General features: G+C 35.2%; 1 protein-coding gene across 2 annotated transcripts; it reads right to left on the bottom strand.

Moving 5' to 3' along the window:
- Positions 1-4,385: 4,385 nt before the first annotated feature.
- LOC132726320 (uncharacterized) lies at positions 4,386-25,656 on the bottom strand. Of its 2 annotated transcripts, XM_060711629.1 has the most exons (6): positions 25,096-25,656; positions 24,705-24,860; positions 20,781-20,963; positions 18,336-18,518; positions 17,710-17,813; positions 4,386-11,671 (listed from the first exon to the last, which is right to left on the bottom strand). In XM_060711629.1, the coding sequence occupies exons 1-6, from the start codon at positions 25,621-25,623 to the stop codon at positions 11,668-11,670; spliced, it is 1,158 nt and encodes a 385-aa protein (XP_060567612.1). In that variant the 5' UTR covers positions 25,624-25,656; the 3' UTR covers positions 4,386-11,667. The 2 variants fall into 2 exon arrangements, with proteins under 2 accessions (XP_060567612.1, XP_060567611.1); XM_060711628.1 differs by lacking the exon at positions 4,386-11,671 and having other exon boundaries at positions 17,652-17,813.
- Positions 25,657-26,965: the final 1,309 nt, after the last annotated feature.

Raw genomic sequence — 26,965 nt, 5'->3', positions numbered from 1 at the left:
ATATTACTGTCTGGCTTCCATACTTTCGAGTTCACAATAAGAACAAGGGGGCATTGGCCCCAATGCGCTCACCCGCATACTAAATGCAATTGATATACAAAAGTTACCAGGTCTTAAATTCAATATAATATATTATACCAAATATCTAAGCTCTAAAATAACAAGAATAAGGCAACGTTCACAGGACGCCTTGTACCTTTAAACATGAAGTCTTGTACCTTCAAACATGAAGTCTTTTATCAAGCAGCTGAAAAGCAATTGTTTCTGGTGAGTGACTCAGGGCAATCATGGGCCCTCTTGTTGTTAAACACCAAATATCTAAGCTCTAAGACGTGTAGGTTCAGACAAGAAGACTTTTTAAGTTTTTACTAAATACATATAAGGAAAACCTATGACCCCTGTGACGGGGCCACTTTTAACCCCATGGCTGCAACTTGAACAACTTTGGTAGAGGACCTTTAGGTGACATCATATACCAAATATCAAAGCTCTAGGCTTTTAACCTTCACACAACAAAAATGGTCTAAGTTTTAACGAAATACATATAAGGAAAACCTATGACCACCGGGGCGGGGCCAATTTTGCCCCAGGTCTGTAATTTGAAACACTTTGGTACAGGACCCATGGATGATACTATTTACCAAATATATAGGCTATATATATATAAATAAAGAAAACCTATGACCATTTAGGGCGGGGTTAATTTTGCCCCAAAACCAATTATTTGAACAACTTTGGTAGAAGACCTATAGATGATATTAAATACAAAATATCTAAGCTCTAAGACGTGTAGGTTCAGACAAGAAGACTTCCTAATTTTTTACGAAAAACCTATGACCCGCCTGGGACGGGGCCAATTTTGACCCCAGGGCTATAGTTTGAACAACTTTGGTAAAGTATCTATAGTTGATATCATATACCAAATATTAACGCTGCAGACCTTGGACTTTTAAGCAAGAATTTTTTTTAAATTTGCATTTTTAAACTTCTTCTCTGGCCCCGTGACCTACTTATGCAACAGACCGGAACCATTTGAACAATTCTGGCAGAGGACCACCCAAGGATCATTCCTGCAAAGTTTGGTTACTGTGCAGTTATTGGTTTTTGAGATGTTGTTTAAATAAATTGTTGACGACGCACGACGACGGGCGGTGGGGGATCACAATAGCTCACCATGTGCACGTTGCGCTCAGGTGAGCTAAAAAGTACAAAATAAATTAAAATATGTTGTTAATTGTGAGTTTTTCAATGTAATTTTGTGTTAATGTTCTGATTAAGAATACTTAACTCTGTATTGTTTTGTTTAATTTCAGACTTGAGTGTTTCCTTTTCTTCCCTTAACTTTTCAATTTCGTCAACCATTTCGTCTGTCTCACTCCGTTGCGTTATTACCTGCAATATTGAAAAAAAATCCATTAATAAAATGATTGCCGACTACTTGTTTGTGTGCATGTGTCATTGTGTGTTCTTTTCTATTCAAATACAAATTTACATCATTATTTTATCATAGGTTTAACTTAAAATGTAGACGTTTTATACATTTGAGACGACATTAATTTAAACTTAAGAACATTATATCTACCGATTAAGTAATTAAATGCATCAACCCGAAACAAATTTAATATAAAAATGTCTACAAAAAAGTATGATCTTATAAAGGGTACAGCAACATTTTGTATTACGCTTTTGAAAAAAAGGAAGTTAAAAAATAAATATGTATTCGATACACAATGATAATTAAGTAACTCCCAGAAATTTTTTACGCTTTACAGTCATTTTCAGTTAAATATATAGAGTATGACGTTTTCAGCCGATCAATCAACTTAAACTTTTGAAACAGTTTTCGTACCCTTCAATGGTATACTCATTAGATACTGGTAAATGGCAGAGCAAGGAGCATTTCCTGATTTGTATTGTTTTCCAGACATGTGACATTTTTGGGGAACAAGAAATAGTCACAAGGAGCTAAGTCTTGTGAAAAAGCGGGGTGGGAAAGGACAGTGAGCTTTTACGCCTTCAAAAACTCCGTTACAATTCGTGCCTTGTGGGCTGTTGCACTGTCCTGAAAGAGTCTGAGGTACTTCAAACCTGTTTGTGGAAGGCGGCGTTTATATATATCTTAAGTTTGCGAAGTACAACGTCTCTATAATATTTGCCAACAGGTGCCAGTTCTAACTTTCGGCACAGGAATTTACACGACTAGGCCCTTGCTATTAAAGAATATAACATACAAAACCTTTCCCGCGGTTTTTATTCTTTTAGCAATGCTAGGGTGCCTTGCGTTTTTGGTGGCCAAGATATAACTAGAGCATTTTCGTTTGGGTTCGAAAAAATACACCCATGTTTTGTCACCTGTGACTAAATTGCCGAAAGTCTTTTTGCTGTATTTCGGGTATTTTTTCAACAACAGTTTGACCTTTTCAACTTGTGTCCTTTTTTGGTTGTTAGTTAGTAAATGTGGTATCCACCTAGTATTAATCTTACTAAGCCAAAGATTTTTTTCAAAATGCAATGGACACGTGCTAAAGGCCAGTTTGTCATTCTACTTTGTTGCCTGACAGTGTATCTTGCGTCTTTCTTCAGGATTTGTCGAATTCTTTCAATGTTATGTTTTATCATTGTTGTTGCAGGACGGCCTGTGTGAGCAGCATCTTTCAGCTGCTAGTGTCTTAATTCGACCAACCCACCTACAAACAAACAGTCATATACGACATTTGACCGTCCCTATAATAACACTCACGTCGCAATGAATATCCTTCGGCTTTAAGCCAAGCAGAGACCTACCTTTGATATAGGCCCTAAATTCAATCAATTCTCTTTCAAATCTTATTTATAAGAGTGTAACTAGTACGCTGCAAAACAATGTACACAGTACCAAAATATGTTAACCAAGATCAACAAGGAAAGGCGGCGTTCAATGATCAAGGTTAGTGTAATTGTGAGCGAGATTTTGACCCATACTACTCTCCAAGTATCACTATCGACATGTATTGGCTTTGAGTGCATATAGCACGATTTCCACGAGATAGAACTCGAGTAACATTAATTTTGGAACACATCTCTTATATGCAATGTTAAGAATGAAATTGATAGATATGATAGTTCATATGTGCCGTGTTGTCGCCATAGAATACAATCAGATATGTCATAGTTTCGATACTTGCACATCGTTCAGAACGACATTATTGTTTTCTCTGTGTTGCCTTTTTATTAGTTGCCTGATTTCCAATGTTCTTTAAAACTATAAAATAACCCTAAGGTTATGCTGCTTACTTTTTTATACCCCCGCACAACAAAATTGTAAGGGGGGTATACTGGAATCAGCATGTCAGTCCGGCCGTCGGCCGTCCGGCTGTCCGGCCGTCCGGCGGTTTTTTCTTGTCCGACCAATAACTTAAGATTCCTTAGACCCACAGTCATCATATTTGGCATGGAGGTAAGTCATGATAAGTAGATGACCCCTATTGATTTTGAGGTCGCCAGGTCAAAGGTCAAGGTCACAGGGACCTTGACTTCAAAAAGCTTGTCCGCCCAATAACTTCAGATTCCCTTGACCCACAGTCTTCATATTTGGCATGGAGGTTGCTCATGATTAGTAGATGACCCCATTAGAGACTTTGAGGTCACCAGGTCAAAGGTCAAGGTCACAGGGGCCTTGACTTCAAAAAGCTTGTCCGCCCAATTTCTTAAGATTCTTTTGACCCACAGTCTTCATGTTTGGCATAGAGGTTAGTAATGAATAGTAGATGACCCCTATCGACTTTGAGGTCACTAGGTCAAAGGTCAAGGTCACAGGGGCCTTGACTTTAAAAAGCTTGTCCGCCCAATAACTTAAGATTCCTTTGACCCACAGTCTTCATGTTGGGCATGGAGGTTATTCATGATTAGTAGATGACCCATATTGACTTTGAAGTCACCAGGTCAAAGGTCAAGGTCACAGGGACTTTGACTTCAAAAAGTTTGTCTGCCCAATAACTTAAGATTCCTTTGACCCACAGTCTTTATATTTGGCATGGAGGTTAGTCATGATTAATATGTGACCCCTATTGATTTTTGGGTCACTGGGATAAAGGTCAAGGTCACGGGGCCTTGACTAAAACAGATTGTCCACCCATTATCTTAAGATTCCTTTGACCCACAGTCTTCGTATTTGGCATGGATGTTGATCATTACCATAAGGTGACCCCTATTGATTTTGAGGTCACTGGGTAAAAGGTGAAGGTCACCGGGACCTGGACAAAATAATCTTTTCCCCTCAATTGCTTAAGAATGCCTGTCCGCAGTGTATTGTTTTTGACATTTTCACATTTGAAGCACGTAGAATACATAACTTAGCAATGCACTGGCTTAGTAACTTCAGATTTGGCAGGGAGGTTGTCCTTGAGCTTTGAAGACATTTTCTACAGTTTTATGAAAATTTAATCCTTTCATAGAATTTTCTTAATTTTTTGTATGATAAGTAAAATTTTATGGCGAATTCAAAATTAAAAAGAAAAATATATGTTGACGTGTTGGATTTCTTGTAAAATGGCAGTTTCCATGGTAACCATATATCTAAAAACTGTTAATATAGCCAAAGTGTGTTATAACAAATAGAAAATGTATAAGATAGCTTAATACACACAACAAGCAATGTTTTATGCAAAGATAACCTTATCCAATGATTCTGTATGAAACAAATGATAATCTAAACATATTTCTTAAAAAAATGAGTTTTCCGTGCTCCTTAACTGAACAAAAAATGAGAAAAATAAACATGAATTCTGTGAATAATTAAAGATATTGAAAAATTTGTTTCATAGGATTTTCTAATTTTTTTGTATTTTGTGTAAAATTTAATGACAAATTCAAAAATTAAAAGAAAAATATATGTTGGCGTGTTAGATTTTTTGAAAAATGGTAGTTTCCATGGTAACCGTATATCTCAAAACTGTCAAAATAGCCAAACTGTGTTAAAAAATGTACAAAACAGCTTATTACACACACAATTAAACATATTTTCAAACAAAACTTGCTTTATTTAAGGGTTCTGTATAAAACAAACGATAATCTGAACATATTTCTTTAAAAAATGAGTTTTTCATGCTTTTTAACTGAACAAAAAATGAGAAAAATAAACATGAATTCTGTAAATAATTCAAGCTATCAAGAAATTTCTTTCATAGAATTTTCTACATTTTTGATAAATCAAGTAAAATTGTATGGTGGATTCAAAAATAGAAATAAAAATATATGTTGACGTGTTAGTTTTTTTGTAAACGGGCAGTTTCCATGGTTACCGCATATGCCAACTGTCAAAATTACCACGCTTTCGTAAGAAATATCAGTGTTATACTAAATGCATTGTCATATATACAACAAAAACAAGTTGTATTATAAATTTCTATTTCTTTTGATGTTATAATAAGATATGATACTAAATATTTTTTAGAACAGGTTATAAATTAAGGCCATATTATTTCTTCGACCGACTAACATACCCGAACAGTAAGCAAATAATCAGAAATTTACAAAGAAAATAATAAAAATCGGAACATTTCTTCGATATTATTTTTGTTTTTTATTCAACGTTTTTCTAATATATCATTTTAAACTTCTTTGCCCACTTGTCTGCAATAATCAAAAGGCAACGCACTTTCGTCATTATACCACGAGTGGGTGGGGTAACGCGCGCAGAATCATCATCAATGCTGTCGTACTAATGTTAGGAGAAATCCTTTATCTGATGTTGTCTAAACGTTCTCTTATTCTTTTGAATCGATCTCCTCCTGAACATTTAGAAATATCTATTTTGTATTATTTACTCATTATTTGCTTGTGGCCGAAATTTAAACAGTTATCCGAGTACTATTAAACTTGACCTTCTTTTTGAAGAGTAATTATCCGTGATTATCTTTCTTGGATGCGCATAACGATGCGCACAAAAAACTACCGAAAACGTCTTTAAATGGCGGTTTTTCTTGTCCGACCAATAACTTAAGATTCCTTAGACCCACAGTCATCATATTTGGCATGGAGGTAAGTCATGATAAGTAGATGACCCCTATTGATTTTGAGGTCGCCAGGTCAAAGGTCAAGGTCACAGGGACCTTGACTTCAAAAAGCTTGTCCGCCCAATAACTTCAGATTCCCTTGACCCACAGTCTTCATATTTGGCATGGAGGTTGCTCATGATTAGTAGATGACCCCTTGACTTTGAGGTCACCAGGTCAAAGGTCAAGGTCACAGGGGCCTTGACTTCAAAAAGCTTGTCCGCCCAATTTCTTAAGATTCTTTTGACCCACAGTCTTCATGTTTGGCATAGAGGTTAGTAATGAATAGTAGATGACCCCTATCGACTTTGAGGTCACTAGGTCAAAGGTCAAGGTCACAGGGGCCTTGACTTTAAAAAGCTTGTCCGCCCAATAACTTAAGATTCCTTTGACCCACAGTCTTCATGTTGGGCATGGAGGTTATTCATGATTAGTAGATGACCCATATTGACTTTGAAGTCACCAGGTCAAAGGTCAAGGTCACAGGGACTTTGACTTCAAAAAGTTTGTCTGCCCAATAACTTAAGATTCCTTTGACCCACAGTCTTTATATTTGGCATGGAGGTTAGTCATGATTAATATGTGACCCCTATTGATTTTTGGGTCACTGGGATAAAGGTCAAGGTCACGGGGCCTTGACTAAAAAATATTGTCCACCCATTATCTTAAGATTCCTTTGACCCACAGTCTTCGTATTTGGCATGGATGTTGATCATGACCATAAGGTGACCCCTATTGATTTTGAGGTCACTGGGTAAAAGGTGAAGGTCACCGGGACCTGGACAAAAAAATATTTTCCCCTCAATTGCTTAAGAATGCCTGTCCGCAGTGTATTGTTTTTGACATTTTCACATTTGAAGCACGTAGAATACATAACTTAGCAATGCACTGGCTTAGTAACTTCAGATTTGGCAGGGAGGTTGTCCTTGAGCTTTAAATGGCCACTGTTGATTCTGACAAAGTGGTATGCGGGGGTATTCACGCCATGATATTGGCAGTTCTTGTTGTTTTTGACCCATTTTTATTGAAGTATTATCCAAATTTGTACCTCGCCTTGTTAAATTTGTCTTTTGACAGTTTCCATGATATGCAGGCTTTACAACCCTTGTTCCCCTTTCAAAATTCCGTTTTATTTAGTTTTCCTAATTTCTTACTGGTAAACCATAGGTTTCCGTTCAGGGAATTGCACTTAAGCGACATTTTGAAAGTTCAAGGATATCTGTCGAATGAATATATCTGCAGATATAAATAAATTTTCAACAGTCTTATGTTTACCAATGAATTACTGTGGTGTCACTTGGAGTGAACGGCAGCTTGCACTTACTAGTATCGCCAATAAGTATATATATATGGTCTGTTTGATTATATTGAATGGATGCAACATTTTCAAAATAACAATTATAGACAATAAACCCGCAAAAAGGTTTTGTTATTTTAAATAGATTTTGAATTTCTTTGGAGATAAACTAAAAAGTACTTTTTGTTTCAGACAGTGATACAGATTTTATAGTCACTATAAAAGCATCTACCAATTTCAGTTAAGAAATCGTAATTTACTTTACATCTGCGGATGTTTCTAAGTTCAAATCTTTGCAATTTCACGCTTAAATGTTGAATTCTGTTTCACCCGGTGCTAGGATGGGCATGGACGGTAGTTTTCACTAGACTGTACAGTCCAATTCAAACTCAATCAAACCCAGCCTGCAACATTTTCAATTTTGCCGTTTTGAACTTTCTTTAATGTTCTGTTTTTCTGTTTTCTAATATATCATTCACGAAGTATAGAAATAATAATGAGGAACTGGGGTCCTCTTGTTTCACGCAAATGTTTGAATAAGAAAACGACGAGACTGTATTGTATATGTTACAGCAGCTTTAAGGGATGTGTACAGGCATCTTATAGCCGTTACAAATTTTGAACATATATTTTCTGACAGTTACATGAACCACGGATCTGCATGAACATTCACTTATTGACTTTTGCACATTTCATTTATCTCCAAAGATATTTTCTTTGAATCCTTACAAAATACGGCAAATAAACAATATTATCATAACAAACAAATCATTAACAAAATAGAATAAATAAGAATCCCTCATAAAGTCCAAAACGGTTTGTTTGAACCTGTTCTTGCAGGCAATGGAAAGTGCAAGTTACCGTCCATGCCCCCTAGCACCGGCATATGCAGAATTCAACATTTTATCATGGTAATGGTGAAATTTTGAATTTAAAAAAATCTTCGTGTTCATTCGACGGTAATCATGGGATCATGAAATGCGGCGTATGGTCCCCAAATAATAGAAAACACGTATGCTCTAAACATAAATCTGGAATTTTAAAAGGGGATCAGAGTTTATGAAGCCTCTTACTTTGAATCAATAAACCTTAATTGCCTTTATCACGATCACGAGGTGTTAAATACATTTGACGCCGTCTGCCAGTAATTCAGAAAAAGTCGACCAACAACTTTTGTTGTATTTTTGTGTTCGACCGAAAAGGTGTGATTTTCGCTATTTCGTCGAAGGGAGCAGAGATAAGGTTCGAGAGTTCGAGCGGTCGATGTTCGAGCGATCCGAGGTAGAACAACATGTATCATATCGGAATTTTGCCCGGAATGGTCGATGAGTTCGAGCGAATGGAGTTATTCAAGCGATTCGAGTTCGAGCGAACGAAGATACATGTATATAGTTCTATGTTCCCAATCAGTAAAAATGATAATCATTGTTGATTTGGGTGACATGATAACTACTTTATATGTAAATGTTCAGCCTATTTCAATGTAGATTGTTAAGGTATATAAAGCTGTACTGAAACCATAATTTTTGTGATGGTGGATTTGCATTGGCTATGATTTCGTGACTGGTCTGCTAGGCACCGTGTGGAAATTGCTCGTTTGACCCACCAGTGTGTTTACATTCCTATCAATAAACCCATAACAACCCATATTAAAACTGCAGACGAAAGTTTCAGATGTTGAAATATCACAATGCTCGGCAAACGAACATTTCACTCAAACTACCATAAAACCGATTGCCTTCAAACGAAATATAGAACAGCAAAAATTCGGGAAATCCGAGTCGAGTAGAGCTAAAGACTTAAATATTCACAGTAGAAATCGGTGCAATCATGTCCGTAAAAAAGAAAATCGGAAATAATCTACGAAAAGAAAATTTCAAAATTGTTAAACAATTCGTAAAAATGGTCTACTCAAATATATTCCATAACTTTTTAAGAGTGTAATTTGTTGTTTAAATATGTTTGCATTTCATTTCCTACAAAATTATTATTCGTTATTTATTACCTAGCGCGCCGCGAATGACCATTTCGTTAAAGTAAACTACTTGTATCAATAGATTTTCGGACTTTCACAATGTTACGGTCATCATTCTATTGATAGCTTCGAATTAAATATCATAATAACCCACTGTGTACTACAAAATAGTAAAACAAATTCCTGTAGAAGATACAAAATGTAAGAAATAAATTACCAAATTTGAGTTTATTTTTTGTTTTGTCTTTTTTACTGCCTTCCCAGCGTGGAGGCGTTAATTTGTTCCTATTCACTTTCAATGATAAGACATGATGTGATTCGCCGAAGGGCAAACCATTTTATGACTATTCATAATAGAAATTGAAAGGAATTCTACGTTCCATAATTATTTTTAGCTGTAAATCGAAGGGATTAATTGATAAAAATTGGGTCCATGGAAAACACAAATAGCATTGAGCCAGTTTCTATGTTCAAATTTTTTGACATTTCATGCTTAAATGTAGAATTCTGCTTCCCCGGTGCTAGATGGGGGCATGGACGGTAGTTTGTACTCGACAGTACCATTTTAAAAATCTTAAAAATGCATCTGTTCCCGTTTTATTGAAAATTCTTTATCAAACGGCGATTAACGCCTTACTAATGCGTCAAAACGTGTGTGTACATGTATTTAAATTATGAGCGAGTCTTGCCTAAGAGTATCAGTAATTTTTTGATGTTGGAGGTTAGTACAAGAAACAGATACAGACAAATTCTCAAATTCCAAAAGTCTTTTTAGTGTCAAGTGTTTAAGCACTCATATACGGGGCCTCGATTAAACGTTTCACCTTAAAAACTGATAAGTTATTTAAGTTGATCAGCCCGGGAATCGAATCCACAATGTCGAGAGTACAAGTATCGCGCTCTAACCGTTTGAGATATACGGGCTGGCTTGGTTTGTATGTGTCTGTGGTCATCCACCAATCAGGAACACATACCATATTACTGTCTGGCTTCCATGCTTTCGAGTTCACAATAAGAACAAGGGGGCATTGGCCCCTATGCGCTCACCCGCATACTAAATGCAATTGATATACAAAAGTTACCAGGTCTTAAATTCAATATAATATATTATACCAAATATCTAAGCTCTAAAATAACAAGAATAAGGCAACGTTCACAGGACGCCTTGTACCTTTAAACATGAAGTCTTGTACCTTCAAACATGAAGTCTTTTATCAAGCAGCTGAAAAGCAGTTGTTTCTGGTGAGTAACTCAGGGCAATCATGGGCCCTCTTGTTGTTAAACATCAAATATCTAAGCTCTAAGACGTGTAGGTTCAGACAAGAAGACTTTTTAAGTTTTTACTAAATACATATAAGGAAAACCTATGACCCCTGGGACGGGGCCACTTTTAACCCCATGGCTGTAATTTGAACAACTTTGGTAGAGGACCTTTAGGTGACATCATATACCAAATATAAAAGCTCTAGGCTTTTAACCTTCACACAACAAAAATGGTCTAAGTTTTAACGAAATACATATAAGGAAAACCTATGACCACCGGGGCGGGGCCAATTTTGCCCCAGGTCTGTAATTTGAAACACTTTGGTACAGGACCCATGGATGATACTATTTACCAAATATATAGGCTATATATATATAAATAAAGAAAACCTATGACCATTTAGGGCGGGGTTAATTTTGCCCCAAAACCAATTATTTGAACAACTTTGGTAGAAGACCTATAGATGATATTACATACAAAATATCTAAGCTCTAAGACGTGTAGGTTCAGACAAGAAGACTTCCTAAGTTTTTACGAAAAACCTATGACCCTCCTGGGACGGGGCCAATTTTGACCCCAGGGCTATAGTTTGAACAACTTTGGTAAAGTATCTATAGTTGATATCATATACCAAATATCAACGCTCCAGACCTTGGACTCTTAAGCAAGATTTTTTTTTAAATTTGCATTTTTAAACTTCTTCTCTGGCCCCGTGACCTACTTATGCAACAGACCGGAACCATTTGAACAACTCTGGCAGAGGACCACCCAAGGATCATTCCTGCAAAGTTTGGTTACTGTGCAGTTATTGGTTTTTGAGATGTTGTTTAAATAAATTGTTGACGACGCACGACGACGGGCGGTGGGGGATCACAATAGCTCACCATGTGCACGTTGCGCTCAGGTGAGCTAAAAAGTACAAAATAAATTAAAATATGTTGTTAATTGTGAGTTTTTCAATGTAATTTTTTGTTAATGTTCTGATTAAGAATACTTAACTCTGTATTGTTTTGTTTAATTTCAGACTTGAGTGTTTCCTTTTCTTCCCTTAACTTTTCAATTTCGTCAACCATTTCGTCTGTCTCACTCCGTTGCGTTATTACCTGCAATATTGAAAAAAATCCATTAATAAAATGATTGCCGACTACTTGTTTGTGTGCATGTGTCATTGTGTGTTCTTTTCTATTCAAATACAAATTTACATCATTATTTTATCATAGGTTTAACTTAAAATGTAGACGTTTTATACATTTGAGACGACATTAATTTAAACTTAAGAACATTATTTCTACCGATTAAGTAATTAAATGCATCAACCCGAAACAAATTTAATATAAAAATGTCTACAAAAAAGTATGATCTTATAAAGGGTACAGCAACATTTTTGTATTACGCTTTTGAAAAAAAGGAAGTTAAAAAATAAATATGTATTCGATACACAATGATAATTAAGTAACTCCCAGAAATTTTTTACGCTTTACAGTCATTTTCAGTTAAATATATATAAGTATGACGTTTTCAGCCGATCAATCAACTTAAACTTTTGAAACAGTTTTCGTACCCTTCAATGGTATACTCATTAGATACTGGTAAATGGCAGAGCAAGGAGCATTTCCTGATTTGTATTGTTTTCCAGACATGTGACATTTTTGGGGAACAAGAAATAGTCACAAGGAGCTAAGTCTTGTGAAAAAGCGGGGTGGGAGAGGACAGTGAGCTTTTACGCCTTCAAAAACTCCGTTACAATTCGTGCCTTGTGGGCTGTTGCACTGTCCTGAAAGAGCCTGAGGTACTTCAAACCTGTTTGTGGAAGGCGGCGTTTATATATTTCTTAAGTTTGCGAAGTACAACGTCTCTATAATATTTGCCAACAGGTGCCAGTTCTACCTTTCGGCACAGGTTTTTACACGACTAGGCCCTTGCTATTAAAGAATATAACATACAAAACCTTTCCCGCGGTTCTTATTCTTTTAGCAATGCTAGGGTGCCTTGCGTTTTTGGTGGCCAAGATATAACTAGAGCATTTTCGTTTGGGTTCGAAAAAATACACCCATGTTTTGCCACCTGTGACTAAATTGCCGAAAGTCTTTTTGCTGTATTTCGGGTATTTTTCAACAACAGTTTGACCTTATCAACTTGTGTCCTTTTTTGGTTGTTAGTTAGTAAATGTGGTATCCACCTAGTATTAATCTTACTAAGCCAAAGATTTTTTTTCAAAATGCAATGGACACGTGCTAAAGGCCAGTTTGTCATTCTACTTTGTTGCCTGACAGTGTATATTGCGTCTTTCTTCAGGATTTGTCGAATTCTTTCAATGTTATGTTTTATCATTGTTGTTGCAGGACGGCCTGTGTGAGCAGCATCTTTCAGCTGCTAGTGTCTTAATTCGACCAACCCACATACAAACAGTCATATACGACATTTGACCGTCCCCATAATAACACACACGTCGCAATGAATATCCTTCGGCTTTAAGCTAAGCAGAGACCTACCTTTGATATAGGCCCTAGATTCAATCAATACTCTTTCCAATCTTATTTATAAGAGTGTAACTAGTACGCTGCAAAACAATGTACACAGTACCAAAAATATGTTAACCAAGATCAACAAGGAAAGGCGGCGTTCAATGATCAAGGTTAGTGTAATTGTGAGCGAGATTTTTTACTTTTTGTTACTTTTTTATACCCCCGCACAACAAATTTGTAAAGGGGGTATACTGGAATCAGCATGTCAGTCCGGCCGTCGGCCGTCCGGCTGTCCGGCTGTCCGGCCGTCCGTCGGTTTTTTCTTGTCCGACCATTAACTTAAGATTCCTTAGACCCACAGTCATCATATTTGGCATGGAGGTTAGTCATGATTAGTGGATGACCCCTATTTATTTTGAGGTCACCAGGTCAAAGGTCAAGGTCACAGGGGCCTTGACTTCAAAAAGCTTGTCCGCCCAATAACTTCAGATTCCTTTGACCCAGAGTCTTCATATTTGGCATGGAGGTTAGTCATGATTAGTAGATAGCCCCTATTGACTCAGAGGTCACCAGGTCAAAGGTCAAGGTCACAGGGGTCTTGACTTCTAAAAGCTTGTCCGCCCAATTTCTTAAGATTCTTTTGACCCACAGTCTTCATGTTTGGCATGGAGGTTATTCATGATTAGTAGATGACCCATATTGACTTTGAGGTCACAAGGTCAAAGGTCAAGGTAACAGGGACTTTGACTTCAAAAAGTTTGTCTGCCCAATAACTTAAGATTCCTTTGACACACAGTCTTCATATTTGGCATGGAGGTTAATCATGATTAATAGGTGACCCCTATTGATTTTTAGGTCACTGGGTCAAAGGTCAAGGTCACAGGGGCCTTGACTAAAAAAGATTGTCCACCCATTATCTTAAGATTCCTTTGACTCACAGTCTTCATATTTGGCATGGATGTTGATCATGACCATAAGGTGACCCCTATTGATTTTGAGGTCACTGGATAAAAGGTCAAGGTCACCGGGACCTTGACAAAAAAATCTTTTCCCCTCAATTGCTTAAGAATGCCTGTCCGCAGTGTATTGTTTTTGCCATTTTCACATTTGAAGCACGTAGAATACATAACTTAGTAATACACTGGCTTAGTAACCTCAGATTTGGCAGGGAGGTTGTCCTTGAGCTTTAAATGGCCACTGTTGATTCTGACAAAGTGGTATGCGGGGGTATTCACGCCATGATAGTGGCAGTTCTTGTTGATTTTGACCCATTTTTATTGAAGTTTTATCCAAATTTGTACCTCGCCATGTTAAATTTGTCTTTTGACAGTTTCCATGATATGCAGGCTTTACAACCCTTGTTCCCCTTTCAAAATTTCGTTTTATTTAGTTTTCCTAATTTCTTACTGGTGAACCATAGGTTTCCGTTCAAGGAATTGCACTTTAGCGACATTTTGAAAGTTCAAGGATATCTGTCGAATGAATATATCTGCAGATATAAAAAAAAAATTCAACAGTCTTATGTTTACCAATGAATTTCTGTGGTGTCACTTGGAGTGAACGGCAGCTTGCACTTACTAGTATCGCCAATAAGTATATATATATGGTCTGTTTGATTATATTGAATAGATGCAACATTTTCAAAATAACAATTATTGACAATAAACCCGCAAAAAGGTTTTGTTATTTTAAATAGATTTTGAATTTCTTTGGAGATAAACTAAAAAGTACTTTTTTGTTTCAGACAGTGATACAGATTTTATAGTCACTGTAAAAGCATCTACCAATTTCAGTTAAGAAATCGTAATTTACTTTACATCTGCGGATGTTTCTAAGTTCAAATCTTTGCAATTTCACGCTTATATGTTGAATTCTGCTTCACCCGGTGCTAGGATGGGCATGGACGGTAGTTTGCACTAGACTGTACAGTCCAATTCAAACTCGATCAAACCCAGCCTGCAACATTTTCAATTTTGCCGTTTTGAACTTTCTTTAATGTTCTGTTTTTCTGTATTTTAATATTGACTTTCTTATGAAGTTATGCATTTTATAGGTTCTTTGCTGTTTTCATTACAATACTCTTAATGCTATATTATTGCATCGATATTCTTTTTGAGATAATTGATTGATTGATTGATTTTCTTTAGACCGGGCGGTCAAGGATAACCTACGAAAGTGCAAGCACTTATTTCCAGTAGGGTCCTTACCTCAGCAGACACAAGAGACAGCTATGAGATACAAGGAAATCCGGGAACCAGTCCCTAGCTCTTATTGAATAGATTCCTTGGTTCTTTTACATGCCCAGTGTATAGCACTGATACATGCGACGATTACCTGGGTTTCGTACCAGTAAACCTCTAGTTAGGTGGGAAACACTGAAAGTGTTTCTGAAAAATCCCAAGGGTGTTACCCAGGATCGAACCCGGAACCTCAGGAGTGACAGTCAGTGGTCTAACCAACTGAGCTATCGCGCCACCTAATATTTGCAATGTTGTTTGCATTCAACCGGCGTTGCTTTTTATCATATTTGTCGATTATCGCATCGTGCGGCGATTTTTCTCTGATGAAAAAAGAATAAACAAGTCACTGGACAAACCTAGACAGGACAATAACGAATACATTTCTATATATTCAGATTTTGGATATTAATGAGACACTTATAGTTAAGACAAAGTGTTATCTGAAGTATGAACGTACGTGTTTTTAAACGTTTGAACGGAGACATAAGCATGAATATACAGTCATAAATCTTAAAATGCATTTTTTCCCATGTTATTGAACATTCTTTATCAAACGGCGGTTAACGCCTTAATAATGCGCCACAACGTGTGTGTGTGTGTGTGTGTGTGTGTGTGTGTGTGTGTGTATTTATATTATGAGCGAGCCCTGCATGACTGTTACAGTCGTTTTTTTAATGTTGGAGGTTAGTGCAAGAAACAGATACAGAAAAATTCTCAAATTCCAAAAGTCTTTCACTTTTTAGTGTCAAGTGTTTAAGCACTCATATACGGGGCCTCGATTGAAAGTTTCACTTGAAGATTGATAAGTAATTTTAGTTGGTCAGCCCGGGAATCGAACCCACAATACGGTTGGCTTATGTGTCTGTGGTCATCCACCCAAACAGGAACACACACCATATTACTGTCTGGCTTCCATGCTTTCGAGTTCACAAAAGAACAAGGGGCCATTGGCCCCAATGCGCTCACCTGAGTACTAAATGCAATTGATATACGAAAGTGAAGTTACCAGGTTTTAAATTCATTTTTTTAAGTTTTTACTATATACGTAAAAAAAAAAAGGAAAATCTATGACTCCCCGGGCGGGACCAATTTTGATCCCAGGGCTATAATTTAAACAGTTTTGGTAGAGGACCTATAGATAATATATTATACAAAATATATAAGCTCTAAGCCCTGTACCTTCAAACATGAAGACTTTTTAAGTTTTTTTCTTAATACAAATTAGGAAAACCTATGACCCCCAGCGGGGCAAATTTTGACCCCAGGGCTATAATTTTGAACAACTTTGATGAAGGATCTATAGGTAACATCATATACCAATTGTCAAAGCTCTAGGCTTTTAACCTTCAGACAAGATAGTGGTCTAAGTTTTTACTAAATACATATAAGGAAAACCTATGACGCCGGTGCGGGGTCAATTTTGTCCACAGGGCTATAATTTAAACAACTTTGGTACAGGACCCATAGATGATATTATTTACCAAATATCTAAGCTCTAAGCCTTGTAACTTCAAACAAGAAGATTTTTAAATTTTTACTTTATACATATAAAGAAAACCTATGACCCTTTGGGGCGGGGTTAATTTTAACCCAAAGCCTATTATTTTAACAACTTTGGAAGAGAACCTATAGGTGATATTACATACCAAATATCTAAGCTGTTAGTCTTGTACGTTCAGACTTTCAAAGGTTTTACTATATAGATATAAGGAAAACCTATAACCCATGGGAAGGGGCCAGTTTTGACCCCAGGGCTATAATTTGTTTAAACAACTCTGGTAAAGTATCTATAGTTGATATCATATACCAAATATCAAAGCTCTAGGTCTTGTACTTTCAGGCCAGTAGATTTTTAAAATTTGCATTTTTAGCTCCGTCTGTCGTCAACAATTGCCTTCTCCTCTGAAACTACTAAGCAGATTTACTTCAAATTTGGTCTGTAGTATCCTTGTGCCAGTCACACTGGAATTTGCTCATGTAATTTAAATTGGCCCCTTTTAGGGGTCAGAAGAGCTTAACATAGAAAAACCTTTAAACAACTTCTTCTACAGAACTTATAGATGGATAATCACCAAACTTTGTCTGTAGCATACTTGGATAGTCTTTTATCAGGTTTGCTCATATTAATTTGATTGGATTCTTTTAGGGGTCTCTAGGGCTAAAATAGAACAACTTTTAAACATCTTCTTCTACAGAACTTATGGATGGATGTAAACCAAACTTTGTCTGTAGCATTCTTGGGTAGTCTTTTATCACAGTTGCTCATATTATTTTGATTGGCTACTTTTAAAGGTCGATAGGGCTAGAAATAGAAACCTTTAAATATCTTCTCCTACAGAACTCTCAGGTGAGCTAAAAAGTAAAAAATATTTTTAAAAAACTGTTGTTTATTGTACGTTTTTCAATATAATTTTGTTCTGATTAAGAATACTTAACTCTGCGTTGTTTTGTTTAATTTCAGACTTGAGTGTTTCCTTTTCTTTCCTCAACTTTTCAATTTCGTCAACCATTTCGTCTGACTCCATCCGTTGCGTTATTACCTGCAATATTGAAAAAAATGCCATTAATAAAATGCTTGCCGACTTCCTGTTTGTGTGCATGTGTTATAGTGTGTTCTTATCTATTCAAATACAAATTTACATCATTACTTTATCAAAGGTTTAACTAAAAATGTAGACGTTTTATACATTTGAAACGACATTAATTTAAATTTAAGAAAACTATATCTCCCGACTAAGTACCTATATGCACCAACTCGAAACAAATTTAATATAAAAATGTCTACAAAAAATGATGATCTTATAAAGGCTACAGCAACATTTTTGTATTACGCTTTTGAAAAAAGGAAGTTACTAAGTAAACAATGAATATGTATTCGATACACAATGATAATCAAGAAACTCCCAGAATTTTTGTACGATTTACAGCTATTTTCAGTTAAATATATGTATATAAATTGTGCACATGCTATTTGTCTGTTGTGTATATATGTCAATAAGTATTTGTATTGTATTGTATTTTATACGCATTCACACTTTCGGTAAATGTAAATCGTAACATACTATTACTTCCTCGATGGCCCTTTCTGTCCCATCTTTTAGGTCTTCTAACTTTGTATATTCGGCGCTGTTTTCATCGCATTCCATTTGATCCAATTTTATCGCATCAAATTTCTTTTCTAAGCTTTCTTTTGATTTTCTTTTGTATTCAGCGAGCTTCATTTCCAGATTTGTGTTTGTTGTAGACTATAGTGCATTCAAAATGCATATACAAATTTTGTAAAGTAATGTCAACATTTACATTTCACATTTATTGAAGCAGATTAGCAGATCATAATTCCGTAACATGTTATACAATAGACTTAAACTGAAATAGTAATAAAAACAATGCATATATATATTATAAAGATTTACAGACGTTTAAATCTTTAAAAATATTTGATAATTCATTAAAACAATCATGGAAAGTAAAATAATATTACACACATCTAGGTAGAGTGAAAAGGAATGGTTATTTACACAAGATAACCAATTTTGAACAGTTTGCCAAAGTTAAGAACATTTTGCAATACGTCAATGGTAAATATCATATTGCCATTTATATTTCAGTTTTAACTCAAGCTTAGCCTGTATATGAGGGGTGTTCCAAAATTAATGTTACTGTTGTGTTTTCTCTTTGATATAAGTCGTTAAGATCATTTTAACTTGTTCTGCCTCTCAAAGTATTCACCCTCTACCCTCATGCACGTTTTCAACCGATCAATCCACCTTTTTAAAACAGTTTTCGTACCCTTCAATGGTATACTCATAAGATACAGGTAAATTACAGAGCCCAGAGCATTTCCTGATTTGTATTTTTTTCAAGACATGTGGGGAACAAGAAATAGTCACAGGGGACTAGCTTGTGAAAAAGCGGGGTTGGGGAGGACAGTGAGCTTAAACGCCTTCAAAAACTCCGTTTCAATTCGTGCCTTGTGAGCTGGCGCTATGTCCTGAAAGAGTCTGAGGTACTTCAAACCTGTTTGTGGAAGGCCTGCAGGTGCCAGTTCTACCTTTCGGCACAGGAATTTGCACGACCAGACCCTTGTTATTAAAGTATATTACATACAAAATCCTTCCCGCGGTTCTTATTCTTTTAACAATGCTAGGGCGCATTTCGTTTTTGATGGCCCAGATTCGACTAGAGCATTTTCGTTTGGGTTCGAAAAAATACACCCATGTTTCGTCACCTGTGACTAAATTGCCGAAAGCCTTTTGCTGTATTTCGGGTATTTTTTCAACAAAAGTTTAACCTTTTCAACTCGGGACCTTTAATGGTTGTCAATTAGTAAATGTTGTATCCGTTTAGCATGAATCTTACTAAGACAAAAAAAAAATTCAAAATGCAATGTAAACATGCTATAGGCCAGTTTGTCATTCGAGCTTACTGCCTGTCAGTGTATCTTGCGTCTTTCTTCGGGATTTGTCGAATTCTTTCAATGTTGTGTTTTCTCACTGTTGTCTGTGTGAACAGCATCTTTCAGCTGCTGATGTCCCGACTTAATTCGACCAACCCACCTACAAACAGTCATATACGACATTTGACCCTCCCCATAATAACGCACACGTCGCCATGAATATCCTTCGTCTTTAAGCCAAGCAGAGACCTACTTTTGATATAGGCCAAAATTTCAATCATGTTTTTCTGCTCTCTTTCCAACCAAATTTGTGTGAGTGTAACGAGTACGCTGCAAAACGATGTACACAGTACCAAGGTTAATGTAATTTTGAGCACGATTTTGACCAATACTACTCTCTAAGTATACGCTATCGACATGTATTGGATTTAGTTCATATAGCACGATTTTCACGAGATAGAACCCGAGTAACATTAATTTTGGAACACATCTCTTATATGCAATGTTAAGAATGAAATTGATAGATATGATAGTTCATATGTGCCGTGTTGTCGCCGTAAAATTCACTGTTATACAATCAGAGATGTCATATTTTCGATACTTGCACATCGTTCAGAACGACATTATTGTTTTCTCTGTGTTGCATTTTAATTAGTTGCCTGATTTCCAATGTTCTTTAAAGAAAACTATAAAATAACCCTAATGCTATGCTGCTTGATTTTAAACTTGTCTTTTGACAGTTCCATGATATGCAGGCTTTACAACCCTTGTTCCCCTTACAAAATTCCACTTTATTTAGTTTTGCAAATTTCTTACTGGTAAACCATCAGTCTCCTTTCAAAGAATTGCACTTAAGCGACATTTTGGAAGTTCAAAGATAACTGTCGAATGAATATATCTGCAGATATAAATTTTTTATATTACCAGTCTATGTTTACCAATGAATTACTGCGGTGTCATTTGGAGTGAACGGCAGCTTGCACTTAATAGTATCGCTAAAAAATAGAACACTCTAACTGAGTTTTCAATATATTCAATTGTGCCATATTTAAAAATTACTTTTAGTCTCTTATTGTGACATAAAAATAGGTTATGTAACTGTAAAGCGTACCCTTAATCCAGTTATACTTTCAAGCATATCTTGTAAGCGTTTACTCTGACTCTTGGCCGGTAGATTGTCCTCCTTGATATTACTATTTAATTCAACGGCAAGGTGTTTTGCATTTAGCACATCTGCTAGAATTCGTTTACAGTCCTCTGACTGATATCGTAAAACAAAGTCGTTCTCTGAAAGCTTAAGAATAATAAATATCTCTTAAATTAAATTGTTTTGCAAACAATGTAAAACATAGAAAACATGAACTTTGAAATAAAGACCCCCATCAACTGAAATAACTTTAAATACCATTAAAATATTTTGTAACTGTATTCACTTAAGACAGACATTATATCAGTCATAGTGGCGTTTTTCGGCTATCAAATACCGGTTTGACCCCTAAGGCCGTATATTTTTTCGTATCAAAACCACAGACTGATATTATTCCGACCAAATAAGCTATTTTTCAAACGGTTTTCATATTTCTCTGTCCTATTTCATACCCTATGCTACTGTCACTTATGTTATAACAAAAGAAGTAATGAGACGTTTAAGTATCGTACATTTGCACATTTTTAAGTATTATTCTATCAATCTTTCAATAATTTAAACTTACGTATCACACTGGACATTAAGATTTATGGTAGATAGTTATAAAGCCATCATGTAAGTTTAAAATAGCATAATTCTAGTGCCTTTAATGATTGAGTTGCGTGTTTAGTTGATGTCATTACGCGCTTAAAGTATTCCAACAATAATCACATCGACGGAAATAGGTAGAGATAAAATTCAATACTTGCAGCCTTAGCGCATGTGAGATGTTATTTTATGATTATGATTATGAGATGAAGAACATGGAAGAAACGGATAGCACCAAAAATACTGCTTTATTTATGCTGCCTTTGTTTATATATTCTTGAAATTAGTTAGACAGCCGGAACACATTTTGTCTTGTCCGGCTGTTCAGGCTACTGCGGCTAGCTGGAATCTGGTTCCGGTTGAACCGGCTAGCTAGATCTGATACAGTTAAACATCTGCAAAAGTTCATTGTTTTATTTCATATTGTTATAATATATCACCCTGACCTCCTGCTACAATAACCGGAATTACGGCTACTACTGATTGAGACTGTGTGTCGTGTATGGACTGTATGTAAATGGCCATATCAGCTCGTATCGCCAACTTTCCGGCTGGTCAGTGTGTGAGAGACGGTCTCAATACATCAGAACCCAATATAGTGTCGTGGTTAGGGGATTTGACCGTTGGTTAGCTGGCATGGGTGTGTCCGTGTGTAAATGGTAATTTCAGTTCATATTTTACAATTTCTGGCTGGCCCATGTGTGCCCAAGGCTCTAAACCGTGGAACTCCATATGTTTGGATTTGTAAGGGGGTCTGGTGGTATAGGTGTGTCCATCGGTTTTTGCCGAAGTTTGGTCAAAAACCGAACTTGAATGGTCTCGCCATTTCCGACTGGCCCCTATGAGACCATTTGGAAAATATAAGGTTTTCCGTAGACGATTAGCTGAATAAAAATTGTCATATCTGCTTAATCTCACCATTTTCAGCTGGTTCCTGTGATCCTCCAGATCCACAGAAAGCCATAAAGTTGCAGGCTTAGGGTTCCGACAGGGTATTTGTTGTTATACTCGCCATTTGTGAGTTAAAAGCTCAATTCTACAGAGCCTCATATGGTGACATACTTGCGGTTCAGACTATTTATTGGTTTGTATGTGTCCGCTGGAATAATCCCGTGTTTTGTTGAAATTGAGCCGAAATGATGACTTTGATCTCGTGTTTGGAAATCAAATGTTTAGTTGAGATACCTTTTCATTTTAACGACTTAAGCTGAAAATGAACTGCAATGGTCATTTAATCTCAAATCTTAGAATTTCCATGAGCCTAAGGCTTAAAACTGCAGAACGACTAGAGATAAACTTATAAGGTAAATGCCCCTTTTCTGCTGGAACACGACCGTTTGAAATAGTCTGGTACTTTGCCGACATTTAAGCATAACTTAACGAATGTAAATTATCGAAATCTCACTCTTTTAATCACATCTTTTTATATATTTTAAAAGACATCTGAATGAAGTATGTGAGCACAACCAATGCCCCTACTGAAGATATTATCATTTATACAATTAAATAGCATGTTCAACTTATCTATTGTGCTAAATCAAGCTGTCCGTTTTTCAATATGAAATGCATTCAACTGAAATTCCATATGATAAGTGTCTGAAAACATATTTTGTACAACAACATGAAGGACCATAAGCACCTGACAACCAATTTCATTATGTAGAATTCACTTCGAGTAGTGACCAAAGGGATATCATTGATCAGATGCGGTTTGGGACATCCCGCAGTCAGTATATTTTTAAATTATATCGATAATAATGTGTCCTGCTGTGATTTTCTCATAAACTATTTAAATAAAATGCATGTTATACACGATATTGAATTTATTTTCGTCACGTAAACCTTCTCTGTTTGGCTTTTTCCCCGTTAATAAATTGCGACGATTATTATTATATTCGAATTATCTTTTCTTTCAAATATGATCAATAAATATAATAACAATCATACATCAAACATGTCCTTGGTTCGTTATGCAATTTCACAACAACCATTTATAAGATATTTTAAAAGTATGTGGTTAAATAAAATGTCGTCAAAGTGAAGGGCAAATCCGAAAAAGAAATTTCAATAGAAGACAGAAAGGGGGTAAAAAACGTAAACTAACAGAAATGATACTAAGGAAGAATTGACTTCGAATATTAAAATGTTCCAGAGAATAACTTATTTTCTTAAAACAGTCTCCTTTTTTGATTCGTCGTTATTTAGTTTGGGTCAATTGAAATCAATAGGATATTTTTTCGTTTGAGTGAAATATGGAATACATTTTCAAGAAACATGATAAAATTCCATATATTTTCACGAGCCGGAACGGCGAGTGAAATATCTAGAATGCTATCATGATATACCATATTTCACGAGAAATGTAAAAATAACCTTTTATTCAATTTCACATTCAAGAAAAAGAAAACAATGAAAAATGTTAACGAAAACTTCAATTTGTTACACAGTTGCAATTGTACGACACGCAGTACTATATTGACTACTTAAAGGTGAAGGATTCAATTGACAATTTATAACAGCAATCTGGAACTGTTTTGAAAAAGCATAACCTGATAATTTCTGATAATGAATTTAGTCATTTATATTGCAAGGACACAGTTAACATCCGGTCAACAGCCATGTCATCTATAAATAGTTAAACACCATCTTTTCAAAATGGTAGAACCATATATTAAAATAGCATCACCATTTATAGAGACAACATCATCATATATCAAGACTACCATAACACAGAAATGTGATATAATTTCTTCCCAGCATCGTACAACTATTGTGAGTAAAGTACGTACAGGGCATTCTTAAATGAATAATAGACATCATGTAATGATGACTTACCCCTGAATAACTTGAAAATAGCCCGAGGGTTATATAATGTTACACAAGCTTTGTATACAAATAAACTGACATCATGTTATAAAAATCATCATGATATAATTATAAATTTGTATAACTAGCATCATGAAATAACAAATAGACATCATATTAACAAGAGCAGACATAAGATGGCGCACTATAAATGGCAAAATAGCAGTATATATAGTAATAGTATAACGAAATTGAACACCATAATTATATTGATTGTTCTGCACCCATTTACAATATATTTAAATCTTTTAAAAGCTGTGCTCATGCTCATGTTCAGTCAGTCATGGCGTTCCATAAGTTCATGACTATAAAATTACAGCCACATATACATGTTATACATACAGTGGCAGTTTAGCACCTATCTTTTTTTCTTCATGTGACAAAATCACGAGTCATGTTAGATTGTCATATTGACATACTTCAGATATTACTTACGTCTAGCAGTTCTTGCACAGCATTCTTATAATACATTTTCTCAGCTATATCGAGACAATCCAGAAGCTTCCTTGTACATTGTAATGTACTGCAGGTTTCGATATCCGTCATCTTATTGTCCGGTGAGTGCATGAACTTATTTCTTGATGCTAACACCTGTAATATTTTGTCTAGTAAGTATGCTTGTTAAGTATTTTAAAAAACAAACAATGACTTTATTTATATAGATGAAATGGCTGAGAATGGATTACTTGACACTAGTCATTTTTATTGCTTTATTCATTTTATTGGACAAAAAATGGAGGCAATCTGTCTGGTTACTTTTCGTTCTCGTAATAAGTGAATATTTCATATAATTTTAATCGAACATTATAATATAAAAGCAATTTACCTCCTCTAATGGTTCGTCCAAGTCATTTGTAGATATAAGTTTACAATTTCTCATTATTTTGATAACATGCGTTATATCGAGACAGTCTAAACTGGAAAATTGTTTCATAACTTCATCGTTTTCAATGTGCATATATAGCTTGATAACATTCCACTTTAACTCTTTGCAATGAAAGCCACCACCTACTACTGTTCCATTACTTTCTGACTTTCCTAGTGGCACCCATGTGTATTTTAATTTATGTCCTTGTTTATGGTTGTCAATGAAATAACGCATTATGTCCCTACAACTTTTATGTTCACATTCCCATCTTTTATCTGTTGAACCTCTTGATTTCATATTTAACAGTGATATATTGTTTGTTTTTAAACACAAAAAATATTGGTGTAATTTCTCATAGGAATTATTGATTAAAACGTTATCTAGTTTATCTGAAATACATTCACACAATGCAGTTCTTGTTGTGTTTAGTCCAAATACACCTTTTAACCAATTTTGAAACTCTTCATTGTAAATGTCAAACGGCATCTTTTCCTCTCAGTCTTTTATGTTACTTGTACCTTTTCTGAAAGGAAAATACGATTAAATATGACAAAAGTAACGAGACAACAACTAGAATATATTAAACAATTTTTTTCAGGTACAGTTCATTTCAAGTAACATGCATTATACAAAATTTAGCCTGTTATAATGAAAGCTATGTTTGCTTAACAATATACGTACGCATGTTGTGCAGTTGTTATTGTTATATGCAAATATTTATGTTTTTGAATAAAAGATAAAAAGATACATTTTAATAAAAAATACTTACTTTATATAAATGGCAAATGAACATAAATCACTAAAATGTGTAGCTGTATGATGCAATTAATCTATGTCAAAGCAAAATTTACTGATATTTCGGTCACAGTGATGAGTTAAAACTTGTACATGAACTTGTGATATATGTCTGTTATTAAAACAGTCTTATAAAAATATAAATTATAGGAAGTACTAGTAATCTATCTTCAGTTCAATATTTAGGCAGCTACTTCAAAGCTATCATGACTCTCTATTTTCCTCCAATAAAGCTGCAAATAGATTTTGATTTTAAATTTAACAAACATCATTTTTTGCGACTTGAAACTACACAGATAAAAAAAAAAACAAAAAAAAAAAAAATTCAACTACCATCATAGATAAAACACGAGTATACCTTTATAATGTATGTGTAAGAAGTATCAGTTTCGTTCGGCAATAAAATACCTGAAATAGGATGAATGTTCATACATAATGTTTAGGCAGACAATATACAGCATTTTAGTCCATGGGATAATACAGTGTATAATATATACTACAATTAAATCAATGTCAGGCTATGTCTAAAGTTCGTTTTAAAATAGGATTACGCATGTTAACTCTTACTATAAATAAGAAAACCCACCAACGACTTTTTACTTTTTTCTAAAAGTAAGCTGAGCACACTTTTTATGTCAATACATACGTTAATCTCATATTCTGATAAAAGCATTGTAGGTAATTGAGTTTGCACGCGACAGGCAGGTGTCATATGTCGCTTCTAATTAAAGGAATCCCGTTTTTCCATTAACTTTTAGGCCAAATAAATTGCATTGATAGCTTTAAATCCTGAGTATGGTGTTGATATGCTTTTATATGTAATTAACGATAGAATTATTGATGATTAATTACCTTAAAATTTCTTACCTTAATCTCATAATTATTTAGGAGTTTGAAAGTAATGACTCTTTTAAACTCTACATAGTAGTTATTGCAAAGATTACTAAACCTAAATTAGTTTTATTCTGCTTATTAGGAGAACTTTACAGTTTCCTAATTAGGCCTGACATCGTAAATTGCCATGTAATGTCAA

The sequence above is a fragment of the Ruditapes philippinarum genome, unplaced genomic scaffold, assembly GCF_026571515.1.
Source record: "Ruditapes philippinarum isolate M1 unplaced genomic scaffold, ASM2657151v2 ctg2635_1_1_1_1, whole genome shotgun sequence".
Taxonomy (NCBI): domain Eukaryota; kingdom Metazoa; phylum Mollusca; class Bivalvia; order Venerida; family Veneridae; genus Ruditapes; species Ruditapes philippinarum.
Note: the sequence above shows the minus strand (reverse complement) of the source record. Positions and strands in the feature narration are given on the sequence as shown.

Excerpts from the sequence above, each read along its gene's own strand:
- LOC132726320 (XM_060711628.1), bottom strand. The coding sequence starts at position 25,623 with ATGCCGTTTGACATTTACAATGAAGAGTTTCAAAATTGGTTAAAAGGT. Across the intron at positions 24,861-25,095 it reads TGGACGAACCATTAGAGGAG|GTGTTAGCATCAAGAAATAA; the intron begins GTAAATTGCTTT and ends AAAATATTACAG. Across the intron at positions 17,814-18,335 it reads GGGCCATCGAGGAAGTAATA|GTAATAACGCAACGGATGGA; the intron begins GTATGTTACGAT and ends TCAATATTGCAG.